The sequence below is a fragment of the Triturus cristatus genome, chromosome 4_2 (assembly GCF_964204655.1).
Source record: "Triturus cristatus chromosome 4_2, aTriCri1.1, whole genome shotgun sequence".
NCBI classification, from domain to species: Eukaryota; Metazoa; Chordata; class Amphibia; order Caudata; family Salamandridae; genus Triturus; species Triturus cristatus.
Window position 1 is genome coordinate 948,045,516 of NC_140586.1, and position 12,453 is coordinate 948,057,968.

Here is a 12,453-nt window from a genome sequence, read left to right on the forward strand (position 1 = left end):
AATTTAGTAAAATTGGTGTTCATTTTAATATCCGTTGGTCTAAAACAAATTGCCATGGCATGTCTGCAGGTACGAACACCTCTGTCAATGAAGCAGTTTTTCAAATATCGATTTCTTTCCGCCATCATTACTGCACATATACAAATAAAATGCAAAATACTTTCGTCCCATAGGTTGCATAGTCTGCACATAGTCGGCTTAGATGATCTCAACCAGGGCACTACATGTTTTAAGCCAGGTAAGTTGCCGAATCGTGCTTTCATATAGGTGTTTTTGGTTTGTAGAGACCATGGTATTTCTAAATATGGTTGGACCTTAAGACTTGTATATTCCTGGACCAGCATCCATGCGATGGATCGCTTAATAAACAGTTCTTTGTCTTATAAAAGAGACAAATATTTATCTGATTTGTTAATTATTTTCTTAAAACGTTGTACTGTTAAAGACATTTCTCAGATCTCAGCAATTGACAATTCTTCAAGAGCTTTTTGCAGATATTTATAGAAGGACAATTTTTCATTTTGTTGCATTTTTTTCCACAAAAATGTGCACATTGGGTGATTGATAATAGTTTTGATTTGTCTCCAGGTCTTAGCGTACTGACCCATTCTTGCATATTGTTGATTACAAAAGCCAAATTCCAGCCTTATCTGAGCAGGTGATACATTAAGTGGAAGCCGAAACAGATGTTTAAATGTATTTGTAATAGCATTATTTAATAATGCAGAATCCAAACCACGGAGTATTTCACTTCCATATGTAAGGCTCGGGAGCAATTTTGATTTTATTACTTTTATTAATGGGGTATAAGTTGGGCCTCCCAGGGAGCTATAAAGTAGGCGAAAAGCCCTTTGTAGACTTTTGGATCTTTGCTTCATCTCTATTTTATGGTATGAAAAAGATCCTTTCTCGTCAAACAGTATCCCAAGATATTTATAACATTTAACTTTTTCTAGCTCCCGCTTTTGGTGGTACCATTTGTATTGACTGCCCTTCCGTTTCTTGGTACTGGCTTCCATTACTTTTGTTTTTGTTTCGTTTATAGTTATTTTGTTCTCAATTGCATACATTGATGTTTTGTTTATTAATCGCGGCAGTCCTATCCTTTTTGGGCTTAGCAGGACAACATCTTCAGCGTATAATAAGTTCGATTTTTGTTTCTCAGCCAGCTTTGGTGAGTCTGCTAACTCATTGTTCATTGCAAGGGTAAAGTCTGATAAAAATAGATTAAATAAATATGGAGCTAAAACACACCCTTGCTTTAGGCCTTGAGTTTTTTTAATTTTCCTCATAGCTTTGAGCCATTCCCTAGCCGGACATTTGTCCAAGTATCGGTATATAACAATTGTATTGCATTTAAAAGGCTGGAGCTAATGCCATAACGATCCAGTTTCCTCCATAAAATCTGCCTATTTACGCAGTGAAAGGCAGCTTTAAAATCAATGAAACATAAATATAATGACTTTTTTTGTTTTATATTTTTCCATTAATATTCCCAGTATTAACCTATTTGTTGTTGTACCTTGACCGTGTACAAAACCCGTTTGGTTCGGTGGAATTAAATGGTTTTCATTAGCCCAATCAATTAACTCCTTAAGTAGAACCGATGCAAATAATTTAGCTTCAATATCTTGGAGCGTAATTAATCTGTAATTGGATGGGAGGGACCAGTCCCCACTTTTATATGTAGGAGAAATTATCGATCCCTTCCATGACTCGGGGACTGTTCTTTATTGGAGAGCATGATTAAATACTGGTGTTAGATAGCTCGACCAATAAGATGCTTCCTCCTTATACAACACAGCGGGAATCCCATTTGGGCCTGGGGCACCATTGGATCTCTGATTCTTTATTAATTCACAAACTTAGTTTTCTGTTATCTCTACTGAGTTATTATTCTTTTCTCCTCCTATTTCATTATAGCCCAATCACAGCCATGTTAGGAGTAGGATTCAAATGCATATCTATGAACGATACCCATTCGGATTCAGTTACTGTTGATAAAGTAGATTTCCTAATAGATCTACTCAGTTTGTTTACTAGAATCCAGAAGCCTCTTGAATTACTCCTTTTGCAAGCATATAGAGCTTTTGCCCACAACAATTGCTTTTCTTGCATTTTGTCCTTCCAGACCATTTTCCTTACTTCTGTATTTATCTTTTTAAGTTTTACTCTGTAAATTAAATGAATTGGGAACTTTTTTACCAATCTCAGGATTCTGTTACGTTCTTTTTTTTAATTGATGGCTTTCAAATTAGATTTTCACCAATGACCATGCTGGTTTTTCCCTCCACTGACCTTTATTAGCATGTTATTGAGATTGACTGGTAATTAATTCCTTTGTGAAGAGAGACCATTTTCCGACAGCATTTGATTAATCTCATTCGAAGTGAAAATCAACAATTGCCTGCGCAATGTTTGTAATAGAATCTTTGGTGTTATCTGACCAATAAAGTTTCTTATAATTTACTGTCGTTATTTCTCCCGGAAGTGTAGTATAGTTTTCAAATCTTAAGCCATTTAGGTTTAACTCAATTATTTGTTGATCGTGGTCGCTTATATCTGTTCCCTCTATCTGATAAGACAACATTTTATGAAATAGATTCAACAATGCTATGGTATAATCTATTCTAGACCTATGATCCCCTACTTGAAAAGTCCATGCTGGTGGCGAATCTTGAGGAAATCGCCCATTTAGCACTCTTAGACCTATGGTTTCTAATTCTTTTACAGGAGCCTTGTCGATTTTTTTCATTCTTTTGTTCCCTCATACCCATTGTTGATGAAAAACTTGGAATTGACCATAAGTAATTTTGCCGTTGTATTTCAACATCTCTATCGTAAGACCATAGCATATTCATGTTATAATCACCGGTAATAATAACCTCAGTTTGGGTGTCATTGTCCAGTTGCTGCAATATCATAATTATCAAATTGTTCTTTGTGATTTAATATCGGGATGAATATATATGTTGATTACTACAAGAGGTTTAATTATATTTTGTTACTTGTATCGTATTTTGACAATTAGATAATCCTTTTGACTTTGGACGTCCATTTCACTTTCCATTTTTAGCTCAGTTGATATAAAAATAGCCAAACCCCCACAAGGTCTGCCATAGTTAATTGTTCTCTTAGCTAATGAGTAATAGCCCTTATACCCTTCCAATCTAAAAGGAACTAAAGCCCAAGTCTCTTGTAAACAAATTATTTGAAAACGGCACAAAGTAGCTAGTTGGTTACTCTGAATCTTTGCGTGAACTCCATTTATATTCCTCGAACATAATCTGACTCTTTCATTCATAATTGTTGGCCCCCTTAAAAGAACATCATATTGTAGATGTCAATCCTGCCTGACATTATGGAGGGCTGCTGTTAGCCAACCTAATTTGACAGTGTCAAATAATAGGTCTCCTTTTTTTTTCCTCTAATGATTTTAAAAGATGCCCGTTGGTCATACCTAAGGGGTTTTTTAATATTGAGTATTTCTTATTATTCCCGGTTCTCATTTGGTTATGATTTTGTAATTTTGATGAAAGAAAAGGGCTAGAATAGGAAGGTTGCAGGGAGCTGTTATTTTTATTCCCCAGTCCTGAAAGAGATTATGTTCGTGCATAATAAGGCTGGCGTCAATAGATGATGTCCAAGTTACTAATGTCGATTCTCGATTATTATTCTTGATTGTGAGGAATTCAATTGATTCTATGTCAGTACATTTAATTCTTTAACGAGGGTACTGCATTACACAATTTTAATATGTTCCCGCGATTCAAGATATAATTATTACCTCTAGATTTATATACCGGCGTAAAAATTACCTGCACCACCCCTTTTTGATCTGGGTTATTTAATTTAATTTGTTGCAGGCTATTTTCACCTTGAGCGTGCTTAATTAACCTTCCATTATGATTACTAACAGTTTGAGACCATGATTGTCGATGTTTATGTAACTGCTTTGTTTCGGTTCCCAGATCTTGTGGTAATTTAATATCCTTCCAGGTTTTTAACAAATCTCTATTTGTTTCATCCCATCTGATACTCTCACTCTTTGCTCTATTTGTTTCCAATTGTGATGGCTTATTTTCCACCTGTTTATTACTTTCCTCCACTTGCAGCATTTCTAAGGACTGAATTTTCCCATTCTCTATCATTTTTATACTATCAGCTTGCTTGTTTAAGCATTTATTTTTCATAAGTGCTTGTACCTCCGATAGATCCTTGTTAAATAGAGGGTAAAAGGGTTTTGTTGGAGACATTTGTTAACCCTCACCTTCACAATATGATATTTGGTCATGGTTGTTTCCAGTGTTCAATCTCACTATATCTACTGCATTTGTATTTTTTATACTTTTTAGAAGCTTCATTTCTTGCTTTCCTTTGTTTTTTCCTCTGTCTTTTTGATAGATGAACTTCCAGAGCTGAGTCTGTCATTGTTGATTGTGTCGAGCATAGGTTTATCACTTCTTGTTCTTTTGTTTTATCATCTATTTTTTCTTTAACAACAACAGTATTGTCTTTACATTTTATTGTATCTTTAGAGGGGCAGTCGGTCTTGATGGGTTGAATTCCCACATTAGGAAAATTCCCTTTTACATCGTCAATTATTGTTTTTAAAATATCCGGAATGGGAGCCAGTTTGTTAATTAGTGGGTCTGGGGCACAACTACACTCTGCATACGTAGATATTGGCTGAGATTGTGCCCTTACTATTAGATTATTTAGCCTTTTTTTTCTGCTCAATTCCGGCAACAGAGGATGCCATAGCACTGGAGATCTATTTGGACCTCCATTTTGTTGGACTGATATATTAAAGCTTCCAGAGTTAATTGCGAGATTTTGAAGAATAAATCCCAAATTGCTCCAGCGTTCCCACTTCCTGGTACCTGAGTACCTGGTCTATGGTGTTGCCCATTTATGAATGATAGGTCCTTATACTCCTCTTTTTATGGTACTTGAAAATCATGTCCCTCGTCACAAGAATGAATGAATTGTGGATTAATATTCAAAACGTCTCATTGATACGGAGTACTCCAATGCAGCAGAGTTTCTGGGTTGCTGTTGTATTTGTCCCTATTAATTTGAGATCCATTATTTTGATTACCTTTCGGCTGGTCCAGTTTTTGAACGGAATTTATTTTAGACAGATTAAGATCCGATTTCAGTGGGGTATTGGCTTCCCTTATAATTTTCACCCCACCATTTAGTTCATTTGGAGCTTCTTGCTCTGGTTGATTTATTTGGCCCAAATTAGATGGTTTCCCCTATACCGTTAGCTTTTCTGATTTTTACTTGCACTTCTATTGGCATTGGTTGCCTAGTTGGTAGCAATTGCTGAGTATCTATCATTGTTAGATTTGTGCATTTTGGGTCCTCTTGTTGTGAACAACCACTAAGTGGAATAGTTAACATCTCTAGGTCCGTTATTTGATCCCAATGGTTGACTTGGTCCTTAGTTGAATTTGACATTCGTTTGACTTCAGCGTCAGACTCAGGATGGCCTTGTTCACTTATTCCTTGCTTGGGGGAAATAATATTTGTTCTACTCAGTGGTTTAATTAGAGTTGAAGATCTTTCATAAAATCAAACTTAGACGGCGACTTTCCCAGTTTCCCAAATGTATGGACCTTAGATGATTTAAAGGACTGTATGTCACCTGCCTGTTTTAGTTTAAACGTATCCAATATTAGTGTTTGTTGTATTTTTCTTTTCCTTTTGATGGGAGGGATAGGTGGCCGCTCCTTTCCTGACCTCATAATACTATAATAAAAAATAAAAAAATACTAATAGTATATATTTTTTTAATATCTGTTTGGTGCCAGTCCATATGACTTTAATTTCTGCCTTTTGGGATTCTATGTTGCAACTCCATAGGGTACATGTATCCTTTGTGAGCTTCATAAAATGTTGAAAATTCTACAAATCCTCACTCATACATCCAAGTACTCTCATGCTACCATTCTACACTTTGCTCTGTCTGAAGAACAGCTCAACATTTTCAAAATTCTGCATTGATTAGGCTTGTAAATTATATTTTGGGAAATTTACATGTATTAACTATTTAATTTTGATACTATAGGTGATTGAAATAACGGCCGAAGAAAGCAACATTTAGCACAAGGCAACTGAATGTCGGTGCCATAAGAAGGATTATTTTGAAGAACTGAAGGACATCCAGCATTCTACGTTCAAACAATTTCCAAAAATCTAGGTGTGGCGAGGAAAGTACTATACCTGTAAGTGAAGTCTCTCATTTTGCATTTCATTAACACAGAGCAAAGCCATATCTGTGCACACAGCATCAGAAAATAATGCCAGAAAGAGCAATCACATCATCCTCATCTGATCTGAAATATTATCAGAAAGACAAATTGCCTCAGCATGACAGAATAACGTTCATCTAAAGTGCACTGCATAAAAGAAAGATATACCAAAAGGTTTCTTCTGCATACCATCAAAGAAAAGACGCTGAAAGAAGACTCAGAAGCTGACACGTTAACAACCAAAAGATTGGAAAATCACCCTTGTTCAACAACCGTTTTTAACCAGTTACGCAAGTTTGAGACTATCTGCCTCTGGATAGAACACCACGACCCACTCTGCTCACTCTTGCGAAAACCTCAAAAATTCACCACTTTATTGTGTTCATGATATCTCAGATGGTTTCCTTTTTATTGTGTACTGTTCTGTAATTCTATGTAAATCGCCTCAACATTATCTGTTGTGCAGGAGTGATATGTAAAACTTCAATATAAAAATGGATTAAAGGAGCACCGTTGCGCTATAGCTAATGTACATAAATCCTCATCTTCAGAACTACAAACCTTAACCTTACACCAAACATAGAAAGGATAAAAGGAACAGATGTTCTGTGACTGATGATCCACAATAGTACTCTGCACGTTCTAATGTCCTCAGTTACTGCCATTACGTCAGTGCAAAAAGGTACTTATCAGTTTAATCACTAAATATCAGACTAACACCTTATCACTGCATTGCTAAGAACCTATACAAATAGATTTGAGAAAAACTTCAGTCACAAAATAAGTTGCTGCCGGAGAGGCTATTACCTAAAGACTATTATCTGGTTGAAACATTTCGATAGGTGTTACAGGGCTGCTTCTAGACATATTTTGTTCAATTCAAGTGTTAAGAAGATTATACACAATTTATTTTAGAGATAAATGCTGAACATTATCTAAACAAGCCCGACTCCAAAATCAGGTTCACTCTTACCGTGGCATATAACCAAGAGAAAACTAAACAGAGATATTAACTCTAGGAATACACCTTATAAAAACACGGACTGTGAGAACATATTCAGTGTTCAAACCCGCCTCAATCGAGGCAAAATAACCGAAGTTGGGGAAAAAAGTTACCTGTGCCAAAAAAGATAAAGCCATAAATCTTATCTCACAGAATTTGACAGAATGCACACTGGGAAAAAACACTCTCAGTGCTTAGTATGCCAAAAAAGTTTCCGCCGTAAATCTTATCTCACTGAGCATATGAGAATCCACACTGGGGAAAAACCTTATGAGTGCTCTGAATGCCAGAAAAGGTTTAGTATCAAACCGAGTCTATATCGACATGCATTAACCCACTCTGTGGAAAAACCTTACCAGTGCACTGAATGCCAAAAAAGTTTCAACCGTAAATCTTATCTCACTGAGCATATGAGAATCCACACTGGGGAAAAACCTTATCAGTGCTCTGAATGCCAGAAAAGGTTTAGTATCAAACCGAGTCTATATCGACATGCATTAACCCACTCTGTGGAAAAACCTTACCAGTGCTCTGAATGCCAGAAATGTTTCAGTTACAAAAACAGTCTCACTCAGCATAGAAGAACCCACACTGGGGATAAACCTTTTCAGTGCTCTGAATGCCAGAAATGTTTCAGTTACAAAAGCGGACTCACTGAACATACAAGAATCCACTCTGGGGAAAACCCTTATCGGTGCTCTGAATGCCCAAAACATTTCCAACGTAAATCACTTCTAACTGCACATGTGAGATTCCATACTGGGGAAAAACCTTATCAGTGCTCTGAATGCCAGGAAAGGTTTTGTAACAAACAAAGTCTTTCTCGACATGCAATAACCCATTCTGTGGAACAACCTTATCAGTGCTCTAAATGCCAGATATGTTTCAGTATAAAAAGTAGTCTCATACGGCATACAAAGATCCACGCTGGGGAAAAACGTTATCAGTGCACTGAATGCGACAAATGTTTCATTGAAAAAAGCAGTCTCACTCGGCATACAAGAACCCACACTGGGGAAAAACCTTATCAGTGCTCTGAATGCCAGAAATGTTTCAGTGAACAAAGACTTCTCACGGTGCATACAAAAACCCACACTGGGGAAAAACCTTATCAGTGCTCTGAATGCCAGAAATGTTTCAGTGAAAAAAGGCATCTCACGCTGCATATACAATCCCACACTGGGGAAACACCTTATCAGTGCTCTGAATGCCAGAAATATTTCCGAGACAAAAGAAGTCTTTCTCTACATACAATAAACCACACTGGGGAAAAACCTTATCAGTGCTCTGAATGCCTAAAAGATTTCAAACTTAAATCACTTCTAACTGCACATGTGAGATCCCACACTGGGGAAAAACCTTATCAGTGCTCTGAATGCCAGAGATGTTTCAGTGACAAAATGAGACTCACTAAACATACAAGGACCCACACTTGGGTAAAACGATATCCGTGCTCTGAATGCGACAAATGTTTCAGTGAAAAAAGCAGTCTCATTCAGCATTTAAGAACCCACACTGGGGAAAAACCTTATCAGTGCTCTGAATGCCAAAAATGTTTCAGTCAAAATATCAGTCTCATTAATCATATAAGAATCCACACTGGGGAAAAACCTTATCAGTGCTCTGAATGCCAGATACGTTTCAGTGAAAAAAGACGTCTCACTCAGCATATAAGAACCCACACTGGGGAACAACCTTACCAATGCTCTGAATGCCACAAATGTTTCATTGGAAAAAACAGTCTCACTCATCATATAAGAACCCACACTGGGGAAAAACCTTATCAGTGCTCTGAATGCCAGAAATGTTTCAGTGAAAAAAGCAGTCTCACTTATCATATAAGAATCCACACTGGGGAAAAACCTTATCAGTGCTCCGAATGCCAAAAATGTTTCAGCCAAAAATCTCATCTCACTCAACATGTGAGAATCCACACTGGAGAGAAAACATATCAGTGCTCTATATGTCAGAAAAGATTCAGAGGTAGATATGGTTACAAGCTCCATATGAAAACATGCCATCAAAATAATTTAGTGCTCCGAATGCCAAGAAAGCATCAATTTTAAACTCAATCTCACTCTACATGAGCAGGCGCACACAGGGGAAAAACATTACCAATGTTATGAATGCCAGAAATTCTTATTTGATAGGCACAGCCTCACTAACCATAAGCGACTCCATTTTTTTTTTTTTTTTTTTTTTTTGAGAACTTTTATTAACCATAGTTGCATCGATTGGCAATGTACAATTCTGCGACAGAGCACCAGGTCAGCAATGTTCGGGTACATACAGTCAAATGTTTAAACACAGCCGTTTAGCCGACAACCCGGAGGTCCGGCGGCGGAGCTCAGTTGTACCTAGATAGAGGATTCAGGTGTGTACATTGCGTGTAAGCGAATCGGTGGTGTTTTTCTGATATGTGTCGCGTTGTTTCTCAGCTAAAGCGCATTGTCCGCGTGTGAGGGGGGCGCTTCGTATCCGCCCGCTGCGCATCATTGTCAGCTAGCTCCTGGGCTCGCAGAAGGATGTGTGCTGGGTGCTGGGTTGTCCGTCAAGCGCCCTGATGTGTGGACATCGGAGTCCCGGTGGCCCGCGTGTAGCGTGGGGTGAAGCGCGTCATGGAGGTTGCTGCGTAGTTCGCAAGGGTGCGCGTGGCGGCCGTTGCTATAATGGAACACATGTTTTGCTAGGGAGCGTAGTCAGTCGCCGAGTTGTGCCCCGGGTGTGCAACGTAAACTTTAGGGATCAAGGTCAGGGTCGAGAACTCGGGTAGTGGCCAGAAGTAGAAGGGTGAGGGGGGGGGGGGAAAAAAGGAGATCCGCGTGCAGCAATGTGTGAGGAGAGAGGGGCTGTCCAGCAGGGCGTAGCCGGTCGCCCGGGGAGCGCGTCGAGTGGCCGAGCGTGAGGGAGGGGAGAGGGGGGGGGGGAGGAGAAGAGGGGGGGGGGGGGGTCGTCATTGTGCGTGCCCTCCCAGGTAGCAGCGGCAGTAAGTCCCGCGCGTGCGCCAGAGCACAGCGCAAGAAGTATCTGTCAGTAGTAGCCTGTCGCGCGGTATGAGAGATGTGTCAGGGGAATATGCAGGTCGAGGGGGCCAGGAGCTAACCGCACCGGGGTCTCAGACATGTTGCCAGCGATCTAGTAGTGTATCAGTGTCCGCCTAGTGTTTAGGTTATCCCACGTGTTCGGCAGGCCGTCTGAAAGGTGGCGAGGAGGTCATCCCAAAGGTGAGCGATGGGGTACTGCCTGAGTCCCGCAGTTTCCTCACGGAGGAGCACTGCGCTTTCCGCCTGCGCCCAGTTGACGAAGGATGCCCTCCAGTGCCTGATGTGCGGAGGGGCCGTCGCCTTCCAGTGCTTGGTGAGCAAGCGTTTGGCTGTAACAAGTCCCATGTCCCAAAAGCGCGCCTGTACTCTGTTCGCTTTTGTGCGCTTGTACAGGCCCAAGAGACACGCTTCCCACGTGCGTGGCAGTCGTCCATCCGCGCCGCGCTCGATCAGTGACAGCACGTCGCTCCAATACGTCTGCACGTCAGCGCAGTGCCAGAGCATGTGCAAAAGGTCCGCTCCTGGTGACAAGCACCGCGGGCAGGCGGCATCCGTGCGCAGGAAATATTTATTGATCTTCTCCGGGGTGAGATACGCTCGCTGCAATATGTAATATTGTATGAGCTTGAAGCGGGGGTTGCGTGGAACGTTAACCGGGCTGGCCAGTATCATCGCCCATTCTTTATCTGTCCAGTCTCTGCCCCTGTCCGTCGCCCAGCGTTCTCTTAATGTCGAGGTGGTCAGTCGTGAGTGTGCGAGGAGTGCCTGCACCAGCCAGTGTATGACGTGTGCGCCACTGCCCATAATATGCAGATATTGGATGAAGGTATGCGTCGGCAGCTCCGTCGTCATGTCGCCCCAAGAGGCCGAGAGCGTCTGCATGAGGGAGGCATGCAGGAGAAACTGCCCTGCCGGGAGCGCCGTGCCGTCCGTCAGGGCAGCAAACGGCAGCAAGTCGCCGTCCTCATACAGGTCACCTAGCGTATCTACACCTGCCTGTTCCCACCCTGCCAAATGGGCCTCCGTGAGGGGTCCCGTCGGGCTAGGCATGCCCAGTAGTGGTAACTCCGGAGCGTACGGTGTGGTCGCGCGGGTGAGGCGAAGGCACCTCTGGAAACACCTGCGCGCCACCGCCAGGTAAATCTGGGAGGGGCAGGGCGCACGAGTCAGCGGATGGAACAGCGTGTGGACTTGCGTCCGCGTCCAAGCAACCGCGTGTGAGGCAGTGTCCTCTAGCTGCTTGCCACTCAGCCACCCCGCCACCCATTGCATCTGCGCTGCAAGATAATATAGCTCCAGATTGGGGACCGCTAGTCCCCCAGAGTCAGCAGGCATGTACAGTTTGGCCAGTGCTACCCGCGGCCTTCCCTTGTTCCAGATGAGGGTGCGCAGCAATACCTCCAGGTCGCGGAATATTCTGACGGGCACATACAAGGGCAGGTTTGCAAAGTAGTACAAGAGGCGGGGCAGCACTATCATTTTGGTCAGTGCTACCCTGCTAGGCACGCTGAGGGGCAGGGTGTTCCAGTAGCTAACCTGCGTGCGCACGGATGTGATTGCTCTGAGGAGATTCCCATCTAGGACGTCCGTCGGGGACCTGTAGATCCGTATCCCCAGGTAGCGGAAGGTGGTGGGGTACCACCGCAGCCTGTCTCCTCCCAGTCGGACGTCGCACTCAGGTGTCTCCGAGCCAAAGGGGTAGGCTCCCGACTTGGCCCAGTTAACCCTCAGGCCCGACAGTGCTTCGAAGGTGCGGAAAACGTCAGCGAGGGAAGCAGGGATGGCGGTCATGTCTCTGACGTATAGCAGCAGGTCATCTGCATATAGGGACACCGTGTGTAGGCCGTCCGGCAATGGGATTCCCCATTCCAGTCCGTGCGCTCGGAGCGTCGCAGCCAGGGGTTCCATTGCCAGTGCAAATAGCAACGGCGACAACGGGCAACCCTGGCGGGTGCCTCTGCGGACTCGGATGGCGGCCGAGAGGATGCGACCCGTGCGGACCCGGACGGTCGGCTCACTGTAAAGCAGGGCGATCATGGCGTTATAGCCGCCCCCCAATTGGTACTTCTCCGCAACCGCCCTTAGGTATGGCCACTCGACGGAGTCGAAGGCTTTCTCCAAGTCCAGTATCAGGCATCCCGCCCTG

General features: G+C 42.3%; 1 protein-coding gene and 1 long non-coding RNA gene across 2 annotated transcripts in view; both read left to right on the top strand.

Annotated features, from left to right (window-relative positions):
- Window positions 1–12,453, top strand: part of LOC146839055 (uncharacterized) — a 93,551-nt gene that overhangs the window by 29,996 nt on the left and 51,102 nt on the right. Inside the window, exon 4 of the long non-coding RNA XR_014960444.1 lies at window positions 6,077–6,233. This is a non-coding gene — a long non-coding RNA (uncharacterized LOC146839055). The remainder of the gene's footprint in view (window positions 1–6,076; window positions 6,234–12,453) is intronic.
- Window positions 7,428–9,329, top strand: LOC146839056 (uncharacterized). The gene is made up of 2 exons (XM_085600223.1): window positions 7,428–8,062; window positions 8,153–9,329. The coding sequence occupies exons 1-2, from the start codon at window positions 7,428–7,430 to the stop codon at window positions 9,327–9,329; spliced, it is 1,812 nt and encodes a 603-aa protein (XP_085456349.1).